The sequence below is a fragment of the Felis catus genome, chromosome E1 (genome assembly GCF_018350175.1).
Source record: "Felis catus isolate Fca126 chromosome E1, F.catus_Fca126_mat1.0, whole genome shotgun sequence".
In the NCBI taxonomy this organism is placed as follows: Eukaryota; Metazoa; Chordata; class Mammalia; order Carnivora; family Felidae; genus Felis; species Felis catus.
In genome coordinates, this window is record NC_058381.1 from 11,301,507 (window position 1) to 11,326,713 (window position 25,207).

A 25,207-nucleotide genomic window follows, 5' to 3' on the forward strand; every position below is an offset into this window, starting at 1 on the left:
GCCTTGGCTACTGCGTCCGTCACTTAATTAGGTGCGTGGAGGGCGTCGAGGACCCCTGAAGGATGAATAGGTGGCTATGTAAGTGCCTGAATGGGTACGCCAACGGAGAAAAGCCCTCAGACGCTTTAGGAAACTTCTGAAACCAGCGGAAACTTCTCAAACTGCGGGCCCGAGAGCACCAGGCCCCAGCTCTGAGCCCGGACGGCCGACAGCCCCAGAAACTGCACGCACTGAGGGCGAACCTCCCTGCCCCCCCCCCCCCCCAAGCCCCGCCGCACCAAGCCCCGGCGCCCCACCGCCCCCGCCGCCGGGAGTGGACGTTCCACGAGTCACGTCCCGGTGATGGCGGGCGCGTGCGCAGCCGCGGGACGCGCGGGGATTCGGCGTAGGTCTTGCTTCGGGCTAGAGATGGGTGTAGGGGCACCTCTTCGGGAACGACCGAAGGAAACTCACGGAGACTAGTAGGCTCACGGTGAAGGCAAAACTATAGAAAATTACTATAGACGATTCAAAAGTTTCGCAGCAGTGCGGTTGGATAGGGTGCACGGCGTGAGCAAAGGGGTGGCAATTCCGCGCAGCCGGGGAGTCTCCAGATAGGAGTTTCTTCTCGAAAACCTCCCGTGACTCCCAAGATCGCGTTCCTCTGTTTTGCTTGGCGTTCAAGGCCTTTGTTCAAGACCTTTCCGGCCCTGCCTCCTCTCCCCTCTCCGCTAACTCTGAGCCCCAGCCTTGCTCTGACGCTGCCTGGGCTTGCAGACATACTCCGTCACACCTCCTGGCCTTTGCCCAAGCGGTTTCTTCCTCCTGAAATGCCTGTTCCCTTCTACCCGTCTCCTTCATTTTGATTTTTTGAGGCTCACCTCACATCCCTAGCTGACTTCCCAGATTCTCATTGAAATAAAATGCATCCTTGGTTTCATGATTTGGCTTCCGCATCTGCCTTCAACCTCACCGCCCCAGCCATTTTGCTCCCAGCCAGCGTCTGCACCCTCTCCACCACCGTCCCCACACCCCGATATGTCAAGCAACAGACTGACAGGCATGGGTTGGAATCTTGACCTCCTGACAGGCTGTATGAACCTGGGCAAGTGACTCCTCGTCTCTAAATCCGACTTCTGGTCTGTAAAGTGGAACATTAGTACCCATCTCAAATGGTAGTGGTGAGAATGAAACACAGTCGTGTGGGTGTTAAGGAGACTGCACATCGGTAGTCGGGGTCTCAGTTTCCAAGCTGAAGGGCCTACTGGTCCCTGTCGGGAGATGGGGCATGTGTAGTTACTCACGCAAGGCCAGGCCATCAGGGCCTGTGAGATAGGGAATCCTGGACACCTGGTGCCATCCCCAGGCTCCCTGCTGGGCCACCTCCAAGAAACAGCAGGTGCAGGGGAAAATGGGGCAGCCTCTAGTAAGTCCGGTTCTGGCTCTTTTCTGACACAGCCTAGTGGGGCGCTGGTGCTGGTGGTGGTGGTAGGAAGGCAACCACAGGTAGTGAGAAAGTGGCCAGTGGGCAAGGCTGTGGTCAGGTGGCCTGGGCTCCTGCTCCAGTCCTGCCTGGGCCATACTGTGTGAACGCCCGCGCAGGGCCTCCTTTCCTGCATGATGAGCAATTAGCCTGTGAAGGCTTGGGCTCTTAGAAAGCCCAGCACCCACCCCTAAACTGCCCTCTAACAGGGCATTGGACCCTCGCACGCCTGCTTGACAGAGAGGTGACCATCTCAGTAAGGAGAAAAACTCCCAGCGTCTCCTCTGTGGAGCCCAGCTCCCCTCACCCAGGCAAAAATGAGGCTCATCTCTTCTCTAGGTCTCAACAACCCCTCCCATCCCAGGCACCTCATCCAAAACTTCCATGTGCTCCTTCCTGACTTCTAGAGCCAGAGCCCTCACCTCTCCGAGCCTCACAAGAGAAAGCAGACTCTGGAGCCAGCCTGGCTGTGTTTGAATCTTGGCTAGGCTTAGCGGTCACCTGCTTCATTTCTGTGGGCCTCAGTTTTCCCATATATGAGATGGCAAAAATAGTACCAACTAACTGGGGGTACTTGGAGGGTTAAATGGGTCAGTATATGTACAATGCCTGGTGCAGAGTAAAAACTTGGTAAGAATGAGCTTTTTAAAGAAAAAAATTCCTCCCCACCCCAGACATCTATGTGTATCCTAGGCTGGCCCCAACGATGACCACTTAGAAGGTATTTGCTCTAACACTTCTGTCAGCGTTTCCAGTTTCCAAAGAAGGGAGTAGAGGCTCACAGAGGGCAAGGAGCTTGCAAAAGGCCACACAGCTAATCAGCAAACGTGGACTTTGAACACAGGCCTCTCTGGCTTTACAGCCTGGGCCTTCAACTACCAAGCCAAGATTCTCTCAATAGGCCTGTGGGTTCTGGGCCGCGGAGGCACCCCGAGGCAGGGAGGGGGGGAGTATCTGGACACCAGAACCTGACCAAGTCTAGCCTATTGTTGCACACAGGGGTAGCAATGAAGTCCTTCTGGTTACTTTTTGGTGCCCAAATAAGGCACATCCTGTCACACCCATCTGGGACCTCAAGCCTTTACCAGTTGACTGTCTCAGACTCCCATGCCACCTAGACATTTCTCCTTTATTGTTCTCGCCACACACTAGTCTGGGAACCCTGAGGCTTGGTCCCTTCGCTCTGGATCTCCCCACACTTACCTGGAGTCCCTGTCTTTCTGGGTCCTGGCCCAGACAGAGGGGCCTAGGACGCCTGGGGAACACAGCAGGGGCTGACTCTTCTGTCACCCCCAACTCTCTCCACTCTGCCTTGTGAGGATTGTTACCTCCTTTTACAAGGGCCTGAATTGCTGATGCTATCATGAGTCTCCAGAACAGCTATTAAAAGCATGAGCCATGGGGCACCTGGATGGCTCAGTTGGTTGAGCATCCAACTTCGGCTCCGGTCATGATCTTGCGGTTCGTGAGTTTGTGCCCTGCATCGGGCTCTCTGCTGTCAGCGCAGAGCCTGTTTCAGATCGTCTCTCTCCCTCTCTGCCCCTCCCCTGCTCTCTCTCTCTCTCTCTCTCTCTCAAAAATAAACATTAAAAAAAAAAAAAAAAAAAGCACGAGCCTTATGTCTTAAGCCCCAGGTCCTGAAATCCAAAAGCTCTGGTGTTCTGGTTATCCAGTGCCATGTACCAGGCCACCCCCAAAACTCAGACTTCAGTCACCTGTCCAGCTCACCAACCTGCAGTCTGGCCAGGGCTGGGCTGAGAGGCTCCTCTCTGTCCCACGCGTACCAGCAGGACCCCTCGACCTCAAGGAGCCACTTCCAAAGGGCCTCAAGCCCACAAGGCCTCTCGCCTCTCACCTGGGCAGAGTGACTGTGGCAGGGGCAGCCCGATGGATAACTCACTCTTTCTGCCTCCTCTTTTCCACTTGCCCCATGTTCCCAATCAGCTATATGCACTGGACTCCTTATGTCGGGGCCACGCTGCTTTCTGGGGAAGTCAGCCTGCCGGGTGAAGGTGGGACAGCCCTGCGGTATGTGCGTGAAGGGCTGTTCCTTGACCTTTCCTGTCTCGGGACAGCCGGATCGATCCCCCAGAGATAACAACTCCTCCGCACTTGTCATCACCAGCAGTGTCTGCACCACAGAGTTTCCCAGCTGATGCTACAGCAGCTCCCCCCTACTTTGGTCTCCCTGTCCCCTACATTCACTCTGCTCTGTGGCCGGGATGATCTTTTCAAAGTATGATCGGAGCAGATTCCCCCGTCTCCCACTGAAAAACCTTTGAAGGCTCCTCGTGACTCTTGGGAAGAAATCATACAACCTTAGTGTAGCCTGCAAGCCTTACTCAGTACCCCCTGCCGGCCTCTTCAGCCTCAAGTCCTCCACTGGTGATGTCCCCTCCAGGGTTTCTGCACATGCTGTTCCCTCCCCTCATCAGCTAGCTAGCTCCCACTCCCAGATTTTGTCATGGCGTATGGTTCTTTAACTGTGAGCAACTCCCAGGGCTTGGCAGCTGGCTAGGACACAGTAGGTAGGTGCTTAATAGGTACTAATAGAGAGGCACCTGGGTGGCTCAGTCGGTTAAACGACCGACTTCGGCTCAGGTCACGATCTTGTGGTTTGTGAGTTAGAGCCCCGCATCGGGCTCTGTGCTGCCAGCTTGGAGCCTGGAGGCTGTTGCGGATTCTGTGTCTTCTTCCCTCTCTCTTTGCCCCTCCCCTGCTCATGCTCTGTCTCTCTCTCTCTCTCTCTCTCCAAAATAAAATAAACATTAAAAAAAATTAAGGGGCGCCTGGGTGACTCAGTTGGTTAAGAGTATGACTTCAGCTCAGGTCAAAATCTCACGGTCCATGGGTTCAAGCCCCATGTCGGGCTCTGTGCTGACAGCTCAGAGCCTGGAGCCTGCCTCAGATTCTGTGTCTCCCTCTCTCTCTCTGTCCCTCCCCCCTACTCACATTCTGTCTCGCAAAAATGAATAAATGTTAAAAAAAATTTTTTTAATTAAAAAAATAGGTATTGATGGAATAAATAAATCCTTCCTCGGGCACCGTGGCTCCAGCTACTTATGCCCTCACATACTTACCAGGCCTTCTTCTCCTGAGACTAGTGCTTCCCTCCTTCACAAGTTCCCCAAAGCACCAACACTTTCCATCAACATTTATTTATTCTTTCATTCATGTAACAAGCATTTTTCAAGTGCCTACTCTGTGATAGGCATTGTCCTAGGCTCTGGGGGATACAGTAGAGAACAAACACTGTTTTTGCCGTTTGGAATGTTCATTCCCCTCCCCTCCATCTATTCTTAACGAACTCCTACCCCATCCTTCAAAACCCAACCCCAATGTCCCATTCTTTGGGAAGCCTTTCCCAGACTTCTTCCTCCCCAACCCTGACATAAAACTTCTCTCTCCCTCCACTACACCACTCTCAAAACTTGTGTGACCCATCCAATGAGGGGGGACTGGGTTGGGGCTACCTAAGGAGTATGGAGTTGGGGGACAGGGGTCTGGAGGGAGAGGAAAGGACAGAGGTCTCTGCAGGAAGCTCTGTTCAGGGGCAGTGAGCCAGGGGCACAGCTGGGCCTCCAATTCCTGCCTCCTTCCTTAGGCTTCTTTTAAAGCTCCTCGGCCAACTGGCTGGAGAGAGGAATGGCCACCAGGCACACCTTTTTGCATAGAAATGACCAAGGGTCACAAATCCCAGCTGAGCGGCTGCGTGGGGAGCACTCAAGGAGGACGTGTGAGGGGCTGAGATGTGGACGTGGCGCAGATTTGAACATCAGAACGTGGGTGAGCCACACACAAAGTCCAATTTGACTGGGCCATTGGTGTGGGGCTTCTCTAGCACAGGTGGGAGTCAGGGGCGGGGCCCACAGTGGGTATGTGACAGAGGGCCCCACAGCCCCGCCTTTGGAAGTTCCTCCTGTTATCTGACCCAAGTTTGCACACTGCAATTCCATCCCAACTCTGCATCTGTCATTTCAGGTTCCCGGGGACTTAGGTCATTCCTCCTACCACCTCTTGGTCTCTCCTCCACCAAGGGTCTGGCCCCTTACAGGGGTCACTGGCCCAGAGAGGCCCAGTAACTCCCCTGGGGCCACACAGCAAGCCTTCTGGCAGAGGGCAGCTGGAGGGCTGGGGGCCGGGTCAGAGTAGCGTAATCTCGCTGGGGGGCAGCGTAAGCCGCTTCTCCCGGGCACTGAGCAGGTTCTCCACGTGCACAGCCACCACTCGACACAGCTCCAGGCCCTGCAGGAGAGACCGTGAGAGTCCACGCACCCGCCGACGCTTCCCCGGCTCTCGCCTCGGGGTGAGGACCAGTGGCTCCCACCTTTGTCCCCACCTCCCCCAGGGTCCCGGGAGGAGTGTGAGGAGCCGGAAGGGAGAATTGTTGGGTTAATAGGCTGGAAGGGGTAAGTAAGCAGGAGATCAAGTGCATCTGGTTTGCTTCTGGCCTTGCCGAGTGTGATCTGTGTGACCTGGGGCCAGTAGGGTCCCAGTTTACCAGGGCTTGCTTGCCTCACAGGTTGTGGCGAGGATTCCGTGAGATTTTATTACATGTAAAGCCTTTAAAAATTAAAAAATCTTAGTCTAGTCAATGAGTGGTAAGTTTCTAACTATGCGTTGCCATGGTCAACACGGGCACCCACAGCCTAGAATAAGCGGCGGCCCAGCCTCAGGGCTCCTGGATGGGGTACGGAGTAAGAGGCAGAAGAAAATTAGGGCAAATCCACCCGAGTGTGGTTTTCAGACCCAGGTGGTGGTGGGATCCCCGCAGGGACTTCCGGGGGCAGGGGGCACAGGGGCTGCTCTGAGAGAAGGTAAGCGTAAAGGGCACCACTCACTGAGCTGTAACTGTCCTGACGGCTTCTGCATCTCACCCCTTCTAGTCCGCACCGTGTCCCTATGAGGCAGACACTTTTAGACTCCATTCCACCGGCGAGGAAACTGAGGACACGGCCATGAAGCCACTTGCCCCAGACCTCACATCTGGTAGCTGATGGGGGCCTGAACCCAGGTAGCAGGAGGCCCAAGGCCACACTCCCAAGTGCTCCGTGCTGACTTCAGCGGTGTCTGCCCCACCCCGGAGGGGCCACCTCTCGTAATGAGATCAGAGTACGTATGATGGGCGTCCTCTGCTCCAGTCAGTCCTCCAGCCAACCCTGCCACCCACGTGCTACAATGCCAGGCCTTACTGGGATTGTTGCACGTTTGACAGGGGTGCAAACTGCAGCTCAAGAAGAAGTGGGGCGGGTGGACCTCAGATCCCTTGAGATCCCTTCAAGGGACAGCCTGTCAGAGGTGGGCCACACGGGGGCCTAGGACTGTCGGCTGCACTGCTGCTATACTCAGACATCACCTCCTCTTAGAAGCCCTCGCTGATTACATGCCGGATAGCTCAGCTACACCTTTCTCAGCACTGGCCACGGTTTACCGAAGAGATTCTTTGACCTGGGGCTCCATGAGGGTCAGGGCTGAGGGGGTCTCAGTCGCTTCGGTATCCCTACCGCCAGTGCAGGGCCTGCTATGTAGAGATGTTCAATGGTTATGTGTTGAATGAATGTGTCCCCCCAACCTCGAACATGCCAGAGGCAGAGGCAGAAGTGGCAGCAGTGGGGTCTGCAAGGAAGGAGAAAAGCCAAAAAGGCCTCCTCCAACCATCCATCCAACTATCCACTTACTAAGCATTTACTACAGGCTCACTGCTGTGCTATGGACACAACACGGACAAAACAGACACAGCTCTGGCCTCTTGGGGCTGGCGTTCTGGTGGGGGAGACATAACATGTAAGCAAATAACTGATCTGCAAGCCATAATGAGGTCTACCAAGGTGGAGATAGTGATGTATCAGGGAGGAGGCTCAGGAAAGCTTCTGGAAAGAGTGATGTCTGTGCTGAAACTCAAATAAAGGGAAGGAGAGAGGGAGCCCCGTAACGAACCGGGGAAGAGCGCTCGGGTGGAGGGAACAGTGAGTAGAAAGGGTCTGGGGCAGAGAGCGGAGGGCAAGCTTGGCAACAGGGAGCTGGAAGAGGGCTATGGCTGTGAGCAGAGGGGAGGGGGTGGGAGCAGAGGCCAGAGAGGTGAGGAGAGGAGGGGACAGGGATGGAAAGGACCTCTAGGGCAGGGCCTGAGTGCCTGGGAAGGTTCCAAGGTAAGGTGGAGAGGCCTGTTGGTCTCCGCGGGGAGAGGACGAGGGGTCAGAGCAGGAGGCAGAAAGATGAGGGCTGTCACGGCAGATGCGGTTTTCTCAGGGCCAGAAAGGGTGCCGGAGGGAGGGCTCAGACTCGGCCACATTTAGAGGTCATCCAGGAGAGGGGGCAGCCGAAAAAGGAGCCCAAGAAAGAGCAGAAGGTAGGTCTGCCGTGCTGGGAGCTCAGAGAGGAGGGTTCTGGGATGCAGGCTAGGCCAGAACGTAAGGCCAGGGTGGGTGGTGAGCTTGGCAGGAGTGGGATTGGGGCGTGGCAGGAAGCAGACTGGGGAGCTTGGTCCCGAGTTGCAGGCTCTCCAAGGGGCCCAGGGAGCAGAAAGGGCTCTGTTGTGTCCCTCAGAGGCAGGGCTGGGGCGGTGGGAGTTCCTCCCTCTTGCCCTGGGAAGTCAGCCCCTCCAAGGCAGGCCCTCTTGTGGGGGCTGATCCTAGGCCCAGGTCTTGAGGGGGTGTGGGAGGCTGGCAAGGGCAGCTGTGGATAGGCCCTAGCCCTGATCCCACCTGTCCCTCGGCTTCAGTCTTCTCTCTCAATGGGGTGCGAACTCTCACTCCAGGGGTATGAGACTTGGAAAGGAGCCTGTCAGTCATGCTTTTTAAGGAGCAGCCATAATTGCTGCAAATACGGGAAGGTACAGGGCAGGTGGACCTGAGTTTCCTTGTCTATCACACGGGGACTCCCCCTCCCTCCCTTCAATCCCAGACCCCACCATCCATCTTCCAAGCCTCAGTCCACGTGAACTTCCTCAAACTTCCTGTGTCTCTGCCTCTCAACAACCCTCTATGGCTGGCTCTCTAGTGCCCTCAGGAGAATGCCCCAGATTCTTAGCTTGGCATTTAAGGACTTTCAAGACCTCCCCTGCCCTGCCCGTGTCTCCCCTGTTCCCCATCAAACTCCTCAATATACTGCAAATAACCTAGGCCCTTCTTTCCCTGCCAAGACGCTTCACTGGGAGACCACCCTAATGACCTGCAGTTCTATGCTCAGTTGGGTTAGATCTGTCCCCAGCACTGGGCTGGACGCTGTCTGGGGCACGGCCAGGACCCGACCTACTATAGAGCCAGGCCCAGCGGAGAGCCTGGTGAGTGGAATGAAGGGAGGGGCCGGGTGACAAGGCCTGGGTGCCGGGGCTGGGTCACCTGCTCCAGCTGTAGCTGCATGGTGCGCTGGGCTGTCACATCCCCCAGGGCGATCTCCACATACGGGTAGCTGGAGCTGGCCGTGGGTCGCTGGGTCCGAGTGGACTGGATCTCCTTTAGGGGGAATTTCACCATCAGCTCCTGGAGGGGGAGGGGAGGAGACAGGCTTGTGGGTGGGACAGTCTCACCCCTGCTTTCCTCTCCCCTGAGATCACATCAGCAGGAGGCAAGTCTCGGCTGGAGTAGCAGTTCCCCGGCAACTTGCTGGGTGACCTGGGGCAAGTCGCTTTACCTCTCTGGACTTCAACAAACACTAACAGCGTGCCAGGCACCGTTCTGAATGCTGGGGATCCGAGGGTGAGTAAATGCCAGTGGTGCCCTGACCCTCACATCAAAGCTGCTTCTTAGCACCTGCCTCTCTTTGTCTGGAGCTTTCCTTCTGCCCCCGGGAGCAAACTCGGAGCACACGCAGGGAAAGCCAGAGCGATTAGAGTTAATGCCTTGATTAATGACAGAGGGCGACACGGCAGGGAGATACCCCAGCTCCCTCGCCCCCAGAACAGAGGGCATCCTCCAAGGGCGTGTTCCATGCTATCTCCTAGGCCCCCAGCTCAACTGAGCGCCAGTCCACACAGGGGCCACTTGCTGCTAACACACTCTTCCAGAAGGTGCGTTCCCAAGGTGTGTGAGGGGTCCCTTCCTGGTCTCATTTCCTCACTCCAGCATCTCCTAGAATCACCTCCAAATAAAGTCCTAACCCCCAGCCCCTCAGAATGTGACTGTGTTTGGAGGCAAGGCCTTTCAAGAGGAAATGAAGTCGAAATGGGGGCGGTCAGGGTGGGCTCAATTCAAACCTGACCGGTGTCCTTACGAGAAGAGGAAGACACCAAGGGTGTGCACACGGAGAAAGGGCCATGTGAGGACACGGGGAGAAGGCGGCCATCTACGGGCCAAGGAAAGAGGGCTCAGAGGAAACCACCCCTGTCAGCACCTTGGTCCCCCACTTCCGGCCTCCAGACCAGTGAGAAATGAATGTCTGCTGCTGGAGCCCCCGGTCTGCGGACCTTGGTCACAGCAGCCTGAGCAGATTGTGCGCCGTTGGAGCGCTTTTCACGGTTGACCTTTCACCTTCACCACAGCCCCGTGGGGCGGGCACCACTATCCCCATGTTCCAGATGGACAAGTGAGGCTCGTGGTGGGGAAGAGATGTTGCCTGAGGTCACGCAGCCACACAGCTCGCCCGCCCCCCGGAAGGCAGTGCGGCTCAGAGGAGAGGGGGACGAGGGGCAGGGCCAGGCTCAGGCCACTCACGTGGGTCTCGGTGCTGAGGAAGTTGAGGCCGTTCTGGTTGACGGCAAGGATGCAGGGGGCCGGCACGGCCGCGTTGCTGCAGCTCTGGACGAAGAAGAAGGAGGAGCCGAACATGGGTAAGGCGCTGAGGAGGCCTGGTGTGGGGAGAGGGGGGCGGTCGGTCAGGGCGGCGGCCAGGGCCAGCCTGCAGCCTGAGTTTCCCCCCGGCTGTGTCCAGCGTATGGGTCCTCGCCCCGGGGCTCCCCCCACCTCTCCAGCCGCCCCAGCTGCCCAGGGCCACCCAGAGCCTAGGTGCTGCCTTGATGGCAATTTTAGAAAAGTGTTCTGTCCAGGCAGGCGCTCAGCTTGGCTGGCACCGAAAATGCCTTGGTGCGAAGAAAAAGGTGCCTCCGTCCCCACCCTCCGGGCCCCCTCATCAGCAGAGCACCCCGTGACGATCTCCCCCGGCCCCAGACTCTTACCCAGAAACTGGGCACGGGCCTGGTGGGGGCTGAGCGCCTGCGTCTGCTGCCGGTGCTGACCGACCAGGTTGAGCCAGGCCGAGCCAGCCATGGTGCGGTAGAGCTGGGCCGGGATGTAGTCCTGGACCTCTCGCCTGCACGTGGAGGGAAAAGCGATCCTGAGTGGCCACCACCACGCGTGCTCCGTGCAGGGCCTCAGCCCATCCTCACCGCGGGGCAGGGTTAGGCCAAATGGATGTGATCTTTGCACCCTCCCTGGAAGGCTAAATGCTGGCTGTCAAGTGCTCGCTCAGCGTCTTGGGACACAGCAGGCGCTCCATAACCCTGGCTGGTACCACTAGGCTCCCTGTTTGGAGAAGAGGGAACTGAGGTTCTGAGAAGGTCCCCGACTAATCCTCGGTCACACAGTGACTCGGTGAACTGGGGGGCCGAAGCTTAGACCCAAGGTGCGTCAGTACTTTGTAGCCCCGATTCCCGAAGAGAAGCCCAGGCCACAGGGGTGAGACGCACAAGGGTGGGGGAAACAGCAGGGTAGGCAGACCAAGCACCAGCAGCTGGTCAAGAGATGAGGCAGAGAAGCACTGGGTCCCAGGCTGGACCCCTAGGGCCATCAGACCCCCTACTCCAGTCCCTTCTCTCGGACACACGCTGGCTCTCTCGGGGAAGCCCCCTTTTGCCTCTTGGGGCATCTGAGAAACACCAACAGCAATGCCAGCCCATCCCAGCTGCCCTGGGCTACAGACTGGGGAAAGGTTGGGAGAAAGTCTGGGGAGCCTCCTTCCCCCAAGAGACCCCTGGGGCAACAGCTTTCCTTCTTTATACTGCTCGGGTAAAGGCCTGGCATCTGGACCTGGCCTCCCTAGGTTTGGATTCCAGTTCCCCACGATTTACTGGGTAAGCTTCAGTGAGCCTGATAACCTCTGTGAGCCTCAGTCTTCCCATCTGTAAAGGGGGAAAATACAGTGTAGTTGGGAAGATTACCTGAGGTAACGCAGGCAGAGTGCCTTCCAAAAAGGAAAACTCAGTGAGATTTTTGTTTTCCAGGACTGGGGTTATAGCTTTATGTGCTCCCTTGGCCTTTTGCTTAAAATTATAATAAAAAAAGAGGTTTACATATTGAGCACTTACTGTATTACGAGCTCCTGGACATACACCGTACCTACGTCACCTTTACTATTATTCATCCCAGGGGTTCTCGAGGTGTGGCTGAGGGTCTGGGAGGTCAAAGCCACCTGCCTAATAATGCTAAGACATTATTTGGCCTTTTCCTCTCCCGTTCTCTGACAAATGTGCAGGGGAATTTGCCAGAGGCCACGTGACATGTGAGATCCCTGCAGACTGAGTGCAAAAGCACATCTGAGAATCCAACGGCCTTCCGTTAAGCCAGCTGGTAAAGCGATCTGCAAAATGTAAAACCGTGCCACTCTTCTCACTGAATTCTTTTGGGAAAATACAGCTTTTTATAAGTTGTTTGCGTTAATGCGTAATATGAATTTACACTACTTGAGTTATCCTTACTTCTCACGTTATTACAACATACAGTTATTTATGTTCGAGCATAATACGTTAGACTTATTTTTCAAATAAGAAATCAATATTTAAATAAATCAATTTCAACTTTGACGCAGGTAAGTATATTGATACCGCAACCCACGTACATGAAAGCTCTTTGGGGTCCTATTTTTAAGGGAGTAAAAATATTCTGAGACCAAAAGTCTTAGGATGACTGATTCATCACCTCTTTGGGGACGTCGGCTTAAAGGCTGCCTGACGCCCCAGAATTTATTTAAGGAACCTCCTGTTGTCAGGGGTTGGGGTTGCTGTTGCAGGTGACACTGAGGTGAACGCTTCTGTGGCCACAGGGTGCGTGTATCTCAAAAGCTTTTTGATCATCCCGTTTTCTCTGAGCTATGAATACCAGCCAGAAGCAACCTATTGTGGAAGGAGGCCGAGTCCCAGCTCACGCTGCGAGGCTAAAGATTTCAGCCCCAGCCCCAGGCCAGCCGCTCCTTCCCAGCGAGCTTCCCAGACACTGGTGCAAGAGTAGGGCCCAGGGCCTGAGGGATGGTGGGGGGCTGCGGGGGGAGGAGGCTGACAGGTGGGCAGGTGCTCACACGCTGGGCAGGTACGAGTGGTCCTTGGCCCGGTGCTGCAGCAAAGCCAGCTTGGACACTTGCTGCAGCTGTTGGTCGCTGGGCCGGCTGGCCGGCACGCTGCTGAAGAGGCCCTTCAGGTAGTCGGGCAGGACCTGTGGGGGAGAATTCCACAAGGGCCTGCAGGCAGGTATGCGCTCCTGCCTTTGTGAGGGGAAGGTGGGACACGTGCCATTTTAATAGTTCCAGTCCCACTGGCTTCGGGGCTGGGGCAGCCTGCCCCCTCCCTGGGCTTTGGGGAATAGGCACGTGAGGGTGAGCTGTGGGGGCCATGGCATCGAAGTCCCTGTGGGAGTCCCCACAGTGGCCGGGAAAGAGTGTCGTGGACACTCTTGAATGCATGCAGCATTCAGGAATGGCCAGGGGTCCGGCGTTTCTGAAAACGGGGCACGCGCCAGTTGTGCATGCTGGGGAGCACCGCGAGACCCCGATACACTAGATCTGGGGCAGGACTAGAGGATCTGCATCCTCCCAAGTTCCCAAGGGATGCTGCTGGCCCGTAGGCGGCAGCTTCACTAACCCCGTACCCGGCTGCACAGGGCTGGTCGTCAACAGCCACAGCACGAGGCCGTGAAGGCTGAGTGGCAGCATTCTGTACCTGGAATAGCGGAAGCTTTGGCACCAGCTCGACAAAAACGTGAGCCCTCTGTCCGATCCCTCCCACCAACGTGAGCACAGGAGGGGAGAACCCAGGTTTTGGAAACTCCATGGTCCTGACTTACCTGAATCTCCAAAGGGAATAACACGAAGACAAAAATAACAATGCCAGCAAGAGCTGGTCAGGCGTTTAGACAAGGGACAGATCGTGCATTCAGAGGAGGAAGTCAGGAGGAAAGGGGAAGTCAGAGCCGCCTCGTGGAAGAGGTGCTGTTTGGCGCGGCCTTGGCAGCGAGGACTTAGGTGAGCACAAGTGCAGGAATCACAGGGCAGATGGAGCGATGGCGGGTGGAAAGGCCCACGAATTAGGTAGTGAGGGCGACAACGGTCAGACCGCACCCAAGAGTCCATGCAAGGGAGCCGGGGCATCAGGGCTAGAAATGAGGCTGGAAACATGAAGGCACCAGATGCCAAGTCTGTGCAGTCTGACTTCACACGGGGGCGCCTGGAAGGTTCCAGAGCAGCAGAGTGGACCACACGCGCTGACCTGGTTGTAGTGCATGGTCACATATAGCTCGTTCTCGAACTTGAGCGGCTGATCCCAGAGCACACGTCGGAACCAGAGCATGTAGCCACCGTCCACCTGCTCCATCTCCGAGGCCACGTCCAGGATGTAGGCACAGCGGCTGAGCGGGCACACGTGCTGGCCTGTGGAGAGCCGGGGGCGGGTGGACAGCCTATGTGCAGACCCCCGGCGAGGCTGCGGCCCCACTCCAGGACACGGAGTCCTCCCTAAAGCAGAGCATGTTTATGGAACAGGGTGCCCAGTGTTTGTGGAACGTCGATGACCAGGGACGGGAATAACTCCAGTCAAAGCTGCAGCCCACCTAGGTCTTGAAAGTGCCCTGGGTTCTGCTGAAAGGAAGCCCGGCCCCCTCCCAGAGGACACTGGGGACAAGGAGAAGCACAACAGACTTCAGGTCATGAGACCAACGGGTGCCTTTCTCCAGAACTCCTTCAGGAGAGACCTCTCGCCGGGTTCCTGGAACGGGCAGAGGGTGGGGAGGACTGGGGCCTGCCGGTGAGGGGATCTGAGTCTGTGAGGGACGTTTCAGTTTTTCCTTCTTGCATTGACATTTCTGCTCCCCATCCCGTATCTTCAGTAACATCGTACTGAAGAAGGGACGTGTCATGACGATAAAGCCCAGACTCTTGAGGCCAATCTGCTGGGGTTTAAATCCCGACTGTGTGTGGGGCTCCTGGGTGGCTCAGTCGGTTGAGCGTCCGACTTTGGCTCAGGTCACAATCTCACAGTTCGTGAGTTCAAGCTCCGTGTGGGGCTCTGTGCTGACGGCTCGGAGCCTGGACCCTGCTTCAGATTCTGTGTCTCCCTTTCTCTCTGCCTCTCCCCTGCTCACACTCTCTCTCTTTCAAATTTAAAAAAAAAAAAAAAGGAAAAAAAAATAGGATATAAGCTCCCTGAGGGCAGGGCACACATGCTCCCGGCTGAACAGGCCCGAAAGGGCAGAGGCAGGAGTCAGGGAGGGCACAGTCCTCCATGAACTTCGGGTCTGGTAGGCAAGACAAACGTACAGAGCTGGGGGTGCTTGGCGCACAGGAAATTTCTTACACAAGGCAGCAAGGGCTTCCTGGAGGAAGTGGCATCTGACCTGGGCCTTACAAGGCCGGGCCCAGCGTGCTCAGTCTTCCTGACCGCTCACCTCGGTTGGTGACAACGAAGATGACGTACTCGCTGAAGGCCTCGGGGCGAGTCAGAGCCATCTCAGCACAGATTTCTTCCACCACGTCCAGGGCCACCTGCAGGGAGGAAGGTGAGGCTGTGCCAGCCAAGCTGATCTCTGTCCTCCTAGTCCACCCAGGCCCCGGGAGCCCAAGCACAGAGTTCCTCAGGCCCTCTGCAGGGACACAAAGGATCCTCTGAGGACTGCCAATCAGCCTCATGCAGGGAAGGAGCACCGTTTTTGGAGTCTGAGAGACTCAGGGTTCAAATTCTGCCTCTGCAGTACGACTCTGAGCCAGGTCCACCCCAGAGGCTGAGGTGCCCCGACCCCTCCAGCACCTGCCTGCCAGAAACGTTCCCTCACTTACGGTGCATGTTTTAATTTTGAGGTGGCGTTCAAGGCCTCCGGGGAGAAGAAAGAGCTGCCTCTTGGAACTGCGGCCCGCCTGGGACAAAGAGAAGGGAGGAGATGAGAGAGGCTAGGACTTGGGACCTGGGCCAGCAATTGTCCCCTGCCATGTTAGTCCCTGAGCCAAGGGGCTCTGGACAGGCTTGTGCAGGAACACTTGGGCACCTGGACCTGATAGGGCCTGACGGCACATCTCTGAGCAGTGAGTGCACACGGGGTCTCTGGACAGGGCTCGTGTCTCACACTCATCCGGACGTGCCCCCACCCCCCACCCCCCACTCCACGCTCACCAGCATGGCCCGAAGCTCCATGCTGCTGGGGAGCTCCACGCGGCCACCGAAGCGCAAGGTTTTCTGCACGTTCTGCTCACAGGCCTTGGCAATCCCTACAGAAACAGGGAGTCAAGGCCTTGCCCGGGGTAGGCAGCGGGGCAAAGAGGCTCTTCTGGCCACCGGCCATGAGCCCACTGGCTTCTCTCCACAGCCTATGGGGCATTTACTCTCCTGTTTGGTAGCTGAGGAAGCAGCTCAGGGAGGGACGGTGATTTGCCCAAGGTTGGAGAGCTGGTTGAGGTTAAGAGCTGCATTCGAACCCACAGCTCACGTGGTTAAAGCCTTTTGGCTAGCCCACAGTCCCCTTGGCTGCCTAGGAGCCTTGGAAATAGCCGTCACCTGCAGCTGTTGACTGGTGGGGTATGTCCCCAACAGGCTGCGTGGCTATGGTAATGTGGTTGTGCCCCTGCCAGCTGAGACCCCCTTGCCAACCGCCCTCCCTCACTCAAGAGTCCAGGGCAGAAGATTCCACCAAGTTTCTCTGTTTCTCTGTATTAAATGTGCCCTCACCCTGCTCTGGGGAGGTCGAGGCAAGAGTTCTAGGGCACATTCTGCTGTCTTCATGGGTCTGGGAGCCCTGCCTCATGGAGCTGGGTCTATTCATCTTAGACTCTGGGAATGTTAACCAAATCAAAGAGGATGATTCATGGAGTGCCTGGGTGGCTCTTTCAGGTAAGTGTCCGACTCTTGGTTTTGGCTCAGGTCGTGATCTCATGGGATTCATGGGATCGAGCTACACATAGGGCTCTGGGCTGACAGCACGGAGACTGCTTAGGATTCTTTCTCTCTCTCTTTCTCTCTCTCTCTGTGCCCCTCCCTTGCTTGTGTGCACGCTCTCAAAATAAATAAACTGAAAAAAAAAAAGAGAGAGAAGGATTCAGAGGCAAATTGAGGTTTCCTATCTTCTTCATGACTGCCATGAGGATCCCAGAGCCCTAAACGTTTTTAAGGGGAAATCCAGGGGTTGCTTCGGAAACAAGGGTGGGGGTAAGGCCGAGGACCGGCCCCTTCCCTCCATACTTTTAGAGTAGAGAGGCTGAGACCCTGCCACCGGCTGGGCCTCACCCCTGCCCAGACCCACCCAAGACCCTTGTTGATTTGCAATGGCCAGAGAAGCAGGGCCTCAGCCCATACTCCAGGCCCTGCCGCCTCCTTCCTTCTCCCACATGCCACACATTCCCACCTCTAGGCCTTTGCTCCTGCCACTCAGTCCACCTAGAAATCCCTTCCATGTGCTCACTACCCAGGGCCACACCTCCTCCAGGAAGTCTTCCCTGACATGCCACTCTCTGCGTTAGATCGGATAACCCATCACATCAGCCCCTGTGGGACCCCTGCAAATGTTTGGGGACAGAATTAATACTAGTAAACATGTGCATGTGAGGGACCAAGCCCTCTGCGTTTCCGCCCGCGGCTGGCTTCCCAGCCAATCCCCATGAAGACAGGCCCCTCACCCTGGAAGGGCAGGCCCGGAGTCCGGCTCACATCTTGGAGGAAGCGAACAAGGTGTGGCTGGAGGACCTCGGAGCAGCTGTGGTAGGCAGCCACGATATACAGCAGCCTCCAGCCTCGCTGGCAGCTGTCCCTGCGGGAACACACACACAGGGACACACTGCGGGTGGCCACAGCCCTGGAGGGCCATGCCAGGAGTCTCCAGGACGGGGCTGGTGTTCTTTGGCTCTCGGGCAGCTCCTGTCTTGTGAGGATGCTCCTCCTTGGCCAGTGAGAGGAGGGCGGGTGGGCCCCAAAGCCATGCAGGAGGTACGATCTGCTCGGGAAGCCAGGGTGGGAGATAGGGAGAGTAGGAGATGAGGCCCTTGACGTGACACGCCGGACATGTACGCATGCGCGCGCGCGCGCGCGCGCACACACACACACACACACACACACACACACACACACACACACCACGAGGATTCCCCGGTAGAATCCCTCTGTGGAGGCTCCTGGGTGAAGGTCCTTGAAGGAGGGCAAGGGGGTGCCTGCTGGGACTGTGCAGAGTAGTGGTAGGGGAGGCCTGGGCATGTGAAGGGACAGGGGGATGTGCTGAGTGCTTCCAGAATTCCTGGGGGGATAGAGAGCAAGTGGGGGAGGTAGAGTAGACGGGGACAGGAGGATGGATCTGGCGGTAACAAGAACATCACACACTGGGCACTTGCTGGGTGCTCATCCCGCAAGACACGGTAATTCACCTTCACACTGCCCTGGATGTGAGGCTTTCATCTGTGGGGACCTGCTGGTGTCTGGGGACGGCATTTGGGCTCCTTTAAGAAAACACTCATGCCTCCCTAGGTCACTGTGGTTGGGGGAGGGCATGGGAGCCAGGTCTGACCAATTAGAACCCTGCAGTCCGATGGCCTCAGTGATGTTTGGTTTAGGGATGGTTATCTGGTCCAGGTCTGGCCAATTAAGGGTTCGGTCTTCCTTTGGATATGGTGATTGGTTTAGGGACAAATATTTGGCCCCGTACTAGCCAATCAAATCTCTGTATCCTCCAGCCATTGTGGTTGACTCAGGGATGGCCACGGGACCAAGTAAGCCAATAAGATTGGATTGGGTCATTTTTGCTACAAATATTGGGTCAATCTTGCTTTCCCTAGGATTACTGAGCTGGAAAATGTGTCTCCAGAGCTGGTATCTTACCAGCATATTGGAGATACTACTTAAGAACGCTATCAACACAGAGAGAAGCAGATCCAGAATATAGAGAAAGGTGCTTCCTAATGACACTTGGGTTGAATCCACGTTTGGACTTTTTAGTCACCTGAACTCTTTTGCTTAAACCAGCTTGAACTGGGCTTCTGTCGCGTGCAACCAGGAACCTGGACATACACATTACTGCTGCCGTTTTATAAAGGAGGAAACTGAAGCTCAGAGGACAACGGCTTGTCCCAGACCCGGCAATTCCAAGTACATGTACTCTGCCTACTGAGTGAAGGAGAGAATGAGGGGGGAGAATCAGGAGGGAAGGCCTGGGGAGGTGAGAGGCTGAACTGGCCCCTCCTACAGCGAGGACACAGAGTGGGGACAAGAGGGCAGAGGTAAAGGCCCAGCTCACTCACTGCTTGGTGCTGGTGTTGTCTGTGATCTGCTTCACAACCTGGCAGTAACACTCGTCCCGCATGACTTCATGGTCCCCACACAGCTGAAGGAGGGCAGGCCAGGTCACAGGCCGAGGCCATGCCAGGGCCCACACCACACACACCAGGCACACGAGAACAGGGTGAGCACCTGGAGAGAAGCCTGGGGTCCCTTCCCCAGCCCCCACCCCACCTGCAGGATGTACTCCTCTCTGGGCTTCCCATCCCCGTGTCCTGCAACTTTGGTTGACAGATGGGGAAACTGAGCCACACAGCAGGAAAGGAAGCATCTGACAAAATCGGCTGGACTGACCTTCAGGAGGGTGTAAAGCACGTCCAGTTCGCTCTGGCCCTTCAGCGGGGCATCGCCCATGAACCTCATCACAGCTGTAGGAAAGACCTGTCCCACTCAGGCCACCAGACACCCAGCTGCCCACTCACCCCAGGGCATCCCAAGGTTGGGTCTGTCCCTGGGAGGCCATGGCCAAAGGCAGCTGGGAGGCTCCTCTTCCCTTAAAGGGTCCCCAGGTCTGAGTTGAGGAGAGGGGAAGACTCTGAGGGCCACAGAAGTGGGATGAGCAGGGTCACACAGTGCTGGATCCCCCCTGACCCAAGGCCCTGGCCACAGTCCCAACCCCACACCTAGGAACATGTCGGTGGCCATCTTGTTGAGGCTGCTGTCGCTGAGCTCGATGAGAGATTCCTGGAGCGGGGTCTGTGGGGGGAGGGAGGGTCCGTGTCATGATGGCAGACGGACAAGTCAGAAAGAGGAGGGCCACACGAGACAGGAGAGTCCCCCTCACAAAAAAGGAGACAGGCTTGACAGTGGGACGGATGCTGCTCCTGGGAGGAATCCAGGCCCTTGGGCTGCTGAGGGCTGGGAGGGGTCCCACTGAGGACAAGACCGTTTGCCCGAGGGGCCTGCGAGGGGGCTCTGGCATTATCATTTTACAGATGGGGAAACAGGCCTGGGGCTGGACACCTTGGTGAAGCAAAGCATGTCCTCCAAGGTTCTAGACTCCCGACCCTCCTTGGATTTCAGCCTGAGGCCATCCCTGCAACAGGAAACAGGTGCTACTGACAAGTCTTGTCTCCGAGCCTTTGGCTACATCCTTTTCCCACACAGAATGTTCTTGACCCAATGTCAGTCAACCAGGCACGAAGGCTCCCATGGCTCCCAAAAGCGGAGGCCGCAGGTGGACCTCACATCGGGGTGGTTTCTCATCCCCCCGCCACAAGTGGGGTCTCCCCGCCTTGGATGGCTGGGAGAAGCCCCAGAAAGACCCTCCCCTCCTCAGAGTGAGGATAAGGGGTGGGGCCGCCACTCACTGGGGTCTCCTCCGAGGGTCTCGGAAATACTTCTGGGCAAACTCAAGCATCGTGTACGGTGGGAGAGTCAGGCCGTCCTCCGCACGGTCAGGGGAGCCAGCCCTGACTGGGGGACCCTGCGGGAGGGCCAGAGCTAAGAGGGCCTGCCCTGCCACACCCGGTCACACCTGGTCACACTCAAGGATGACTCTGGCCAGACCCTCTCAGGCTGCCCCCCACCCCACCTGATCTGGCCCCACCGCCATTCACTTGTCCTCGCACCCTCTGCCTGGTCACACCCACCACATGTCCAGCTGACCCCCTGCCCCCCAGCCCTGCCACATCTGCCCCCACCCCCACCATACACATCCCATTCCGGGGTTGGCCTCCCCAACTGCTTAGTCCTAGCTGACCCTGCCCCTCACTTCTTAGTTTTACCTCACTCCACCCCTCACTGGTTCCATTCCACAAGGCTGACCCTGCCCCATTTGGCTGGCCCCACCCCCTCCCAGGTCGACCACCTGCTGGCCCCCAGGCTGGTCCTGCCCCACGGGCCTCATCACAACCCTTCTGCTGACCCCCACCATCCTTACCCCATTTGGCCACACCTCCAACCACCTCTGGTCAGATGCCACGGGTCACACATCTGGCTAGCCCTACCAAGTTCGCCCTGTCCCGGCCAGGACGACCTTGCTCCTGTCCACCTCCACAGTCGGGCTGACCACCACCCACCCACCTCCACTGTCTCAGCCCCATCACCTGGCCCTGCCGGTCTCACCTCCCTCCTGCGGCCCACCTCCCGTGCGGCAGCCGTGGAGGCCACCGCAGCGGCCACCGCAGCAGCACGGCCCCGGCCAGGCTCGGCTGGCAACTGCAGGAAGTCAGGGGCGGCCGCAGGCTGCACCAGCTCAGAAGGGAAGCGGCCCACACGCCCGTGGATGGTCCCAAACCTCCAGCCTGGGGGGGAGGGGAGGTAAAGGGTCTGAGACAAACAGGAGGGTCTCGTCTTGGGACTCAGGGGACCCTCTAGGTATACTCGAGCACCTTCTTGACCCTGCCTCAGTGCTCTGTGAGGGAGGCATGTCATGGAGCCTATCTGCAGACGAGGAAACAGGGGAAGGGAAGACATTCCCTCAGCGGGAGATGGAGCAGAAAACACGGTGCTTGTAGACTCCCAGGCAGAGAGAGAGAGACCTGGGCCACATACGTGGGAACACGAATACTCATGGAGACCCCACATCCAGATATGGAGGCAGAGAGCTGGGCTAGGTGGCCACCAGGAGGACCTGGCTGGCCAGAGCAGGCACCCGAGGAGACCTGGCCGGGCCAGACCCCCCTGGGGCACCGAGAACCCCCCACGGAGCATCTGCAGTGTGAGTGCAAGAAACCGGGGCAGACTGTTTAGCTTTTCCAGGTTTGGGAGCATTGGAGACCGGACCGGGGGGATCGGGGATATCCACCAAAGTCAGGGCCTCTGCGCCGCAGCTCCTCCAAGTACACGACCTTCTTGCGGACCACGCATCCGGCACTGTAGCCTGGGGGTGAAGTCTGTATCAGCACCTGGAGGGAGGCCCCCTTGCCCAGCCTCCCCCTCCCGTACCCGCTCTGTCCCACGGCCCTGACCCATTCGAGGTGGCTCCAGGGGCTGCAGATGAATGATGTCGCCCTTGTGGAAGGCCAGCAGGGCCGGGTCCTCGGGCAGGAAGTTCCTCACTGCGACCACGTAGTCTGAGTCCTGCGTCAGCCAGGGGCAGGATGAGGGGCTGCAGTCCCATCCCCCTCCTCCCAGAAGCCTGGGGCCACTCCCCTGCTCCTCTCCTCCATCGGTATTCCTTCCTGATTCATCAGGGAAGGGAACATACCCCAGGTGAGAGAGGAAAGGGCGTTGTACAAGTAGAAGGGGGGCCATGTAAAGCACTGGAGCCCTGAATCAGATGAACCCAGGCACCAGAGTCCACGCACAGGGCTTACCCATTCCATCCCTCACCTGAGCTTCCCCACTGGGGCCAGGGGCCCAGCACCTGAGGAGGGGGGCATCTGTAGGGCGATCCTGACCTTCTTCAGCTCCAGGATGAAGTCATCCACCAGGGTCTTGACCTGGTGGGCTCGGGCTGAGAAGAGGATGACCTTCTCGCTGGCCAAGTTGAACTCCAGCATGTTCTGGGAGGGGATGGTCACAAACAGGATATCCGCAAAGCTGGAGAACGGGAAAGTGGCATGAAGGCAGGGCTCCCTGGCCAGAGGTGCCCTCCTCGCCACCCATCCTTCTCATTCTGCCCTGTACCATTCCCAAAGCCCAGCCCCGCCTCAGCCCCCCTGCCCCTGCCACCGGGGGACCTGACAACTTGCCCAGCCTCCCCTCCCCATCCTGCCTGTGGCTCCAGCTCACTTCTCATCACCCTTTGAACTGACACTCCAGCCCTCACTACCCTTTGCCTTTCTCTCTTTTTTTTTGTTTTTGCCTCTCGATCCAACCCCCCTGGTTTTGCCCACACACGTATCTCTTTCACCCACTGACCAAGTTCTCTGCATCTTTCACGCGACCGATGAGCAAGGCTCTACTCCTGTCCTTGTGCGACAGAGAACAAAAGGGGCTGCTGGCAGGGGAGGCAGGGGGCCCAAGGACTCAGTGAGGTCTTATGTCAGAACACCCTTCCCTTCCCGGCTGCACTAAAATTTGGCTGTTCACAACACAGACACCGTTCGCTGCACAGTGAGCTCTGTGAGGGCAGGGCTGAGGTGTGGTCTGAAAGGCAGGAGAGGGTAGTAACGGGCTCCCAGCTCATCCGCTTCCTGGCTGACCTGAGAGCAACTTTTCTCACTGAGCCTCGGTTTCCCCATCTCTAAAATGGGCTTGCTTATAGGGCTTGGCACAGAGCCTGGCACGTCACAGGCACTCGGTAACTGGCTGTGAAAGAGTCAGTGAGGAAATGCTAATGCCAGTCCGCTAACCCCGTCTCCAGCTGACCCCATTCTCGCCTGCCTGCCTCCCGGTCACCTGTACGTGCGCAGAACCTGCAGCTGCCCACCAGCCTCCCGGCTGCCCTTGACCATCCGCAGGAGTTTGATGCCCGTGTGGGACACGGCTAGGATCTGCACGCCAGTGCCCACGCTGCCCTGGGGTGGGGATAAGGGACATGTGAGAGTCTCCTAGCCTCATCCCTGAAGCCTCTGGGTGAGCAGGGGCTGGCAGGGGGCTCGCACCGTGGCTGGGAAGAGGCGGGAGAAGTAGACCTCCCAGCTGTCGCGTGCGGTGCTGACCACGGCCCGCTTCACACTCTCTGTTGCCAGCGGCCGCTGCGTGTCCAGCTGGTTCTGGGCTGAGGGATGCCAGGTCAGGTCAGGGATGGGTCTCTCCCCTCCCCCGCCAGCCCACATTGCAGGGAGGGAGGCTGACGCCCAGCAAGAACGTACTGGAAAAGTGGGTCCTCACTGGCTACACTGGGAAACTAAGATCCACGGACAGACAGGATGACTAGGGCCACACGATGTGTTAGGCAAAACTGAATTCAGAGTGGCAGCCTGGCCATGGAAGAGGCCAGGGGTGTCTGGGAGGCAAATGGGGCTGGGTTCGTCCTCTGGAAAGGGCCGGCTTGGCTTTGGCTGGCTGTGCCAGCAACGTCCCTTCCCTCCCCCTGTGGTACCAAACAGGGCCTTCATCTTGAGCCTCTCGTCCTCGGAGATGCGCACGCAGGCCTCGGACAGCGTGTCGTGGACGATCTGTGGGAAGGGGCCAAATGCAGGGAGCTCGTGGGACCCCCCTCACCCCAGCTGGGACCTCAGGCTGGACGGTTCCAGGGTGAGTGGGAAGGTAGAGGGTCCTACTGGTAGAGCAGTGGGGTCATCTGTGTGAATCAGATCTCATTTACTGAGGACCCTCCCCTTTCTCCTCTTTTCCACAACCAGGGCTGCCCTTCCTAGGCCTCAGTCTCCTCATCCACATGGTAGGGCTCGGATTCGACTTCTGAGTCCCATCTAACACAGACAATCTGTGTGTCTGGTTAAATCGAACCGTGGGCTTGCTGACCTTGTCCATGAGGGTGGGAAATTCACCAGAACAACCTCCCATCCTCACTGTGGTCAAGGACCCCAAATCTAAGAGTACGAAAGTGAAATCGGCAGACGGCTAGTCTATGTACCCATTGCCCTGATGAGTACACCGAGCCAGAAAGGGAAGAGAAGTCCTCACCTGCCGGAACAAGAGGTCTAGCTGCACAGGGTGGCTGTAGCTGTCCTTGGGGTAAAACACCTGCGGGACCGGGGCTCCCGTGAGGCCCTCTGGATAGTCCCCTCACTGTGCCTCACACTCGGCCCCACCCCCAGCCAGATACGGCTGGCTCCATACCACCAGGGCCCCTGGCTCTGACTCTGCCCTCTGGCTCAGACCAGGCTCCTGTGCCCCCACTCCCGCCCCTCCTCCCCGCTCTCTGCTAGGGAGGGGGCCCTGCCCCCATCAGCCCCTGCTTTGGCTCCACCCTGGCCAGGTACCTCTTTGCGCAAGAAGATCCGCCAGGGTGCATCCTGGTAGCCGTAGTAGTTGGGGTTGACTAGGCGGTGCAGACGCGTCTGCAGGGGTTCCTCGGGGGGGTCCAGTGACCGCGAAGGCGCCACTGGGGAGCACAGTGAGTGGGACAGGCATGAGTGAGAGAGGCAGGGCTGATGAGGAAGGGGACAAAGGAGTGACCTCCTGTCGGGGAAGGGGCGGGGGCTGGGTGCTCTCCCACACCCCAGGCTGCACACATACCAATCCTGAGGGCACACCTGTACAATCCTACCACTCAACCCTGGCTCAGTCCTTCATTTGACACATACATGCAACACCCTCGTATATGCAGCAGGTCTGTGCTAAAGGCTGGGGGTACCACGGTGAACATTATAGACAAAGAGCCCACCCTGTGTTTAAAGTCTCGTGATAGGTGTAGGTAGAACAGACAATTAAGAAACAACAAAGCTCTCAATTCTAGGAGCTGGGCTGGAAATAAATGTGGGCTAGCTGGGAAAGAGTCTAGGGGC

General features: G+C 57.5%; 1 protein-coding gene across 1 annotated transcript in view; it reads right to left on the reverse strand.

Moving 5' to 3' along the window:
- Positions 1-4,601: 4,601 nt before the first annotated feature.
- The window catches only part of MYO15A (myosin XVA), a 52,475-nt gene continuing 31,869 nt past the window's right edge, over positions 4,602-25,207 (reverse strand). The window contains exons 41-64 of the mRNA XM_045044546.1: positions 24,683-24,804; positions 24,384-24,443; positions 23,839-23,914; positions 23,399-23,514; positions 23,193-23,311; positions 22,250-22,391; positions 21,818-21,929; positions 21,655-21,729; positions 20,973-21,151; positions 20,216-20,331; positions 19,869-19,941; positions 19,529-19,601; positions 19,200-19,273; positions 18,869-18,951; positions 17,261-17,391; positions 15,765-15,859; positions 15,434-15,511; positions 15,046-15,142; positions 13,872-14,032; positions 12,689-12,822; positions 10,575-10,708; positions 10,114-10,247; positions 8,803-8,943; positions 4,602-5,707 (exon numbers count right to left, since the gene is read on the reverse strand). Of these exons, the coding sequence (XP_044900481.1) occupies positions 5,606-5,707; positions 8,803-8,943; positions 10,114-10,247; positions 10,575-10,708; positions 12,689-12,822; positions 13,872-14,032; positions 15,046-15,142; positions 15,434-15,511; positions 15,765-15,859; positions 17,261-17,391; positions 18,869-18,951; positions 19,200-19,273; positions 19,529-19,601; positions 19,869-19,941; positions 20,216-20,331; positions 20,973-21,151; positions 21,655-21,729; positions 21,818-21,929; positions 22,250-22,391; positions 23,193-23,311; positions 23,399-23,514; positions 23,839-23,914; positions 24,384-24,443; positions 24,683-24,804 (2,627 nt within the window). The 3' untranslated portion in view covers positions 4,602-5,605. The remainder of the gene's footprint in view (positions 5,708-8,802; positions 8,944-10,113; positions 10,248-10,574; positions 10,709-12,688; positions 12,823-13,871; positions 14,033-15,045; positions 15,143-15,433; positions 15,512-15,764; positions 15,860-17,260; positions 17,392-18,868; positions 18,952-19,199; positions 19,274-19,528; positions 19,602-19,868; positions 19,942-20,215; positions 20,332-20,972; positions 21,152-21,654; positions 21,730-21,817; positions 21,930-22,249; positions 22,392-23,192; positions 23,312-23,398; positions 23,515-23,838; positions 23,915-24,383; positions 24,444-24,682; positions 24,805-25,207) is intronic.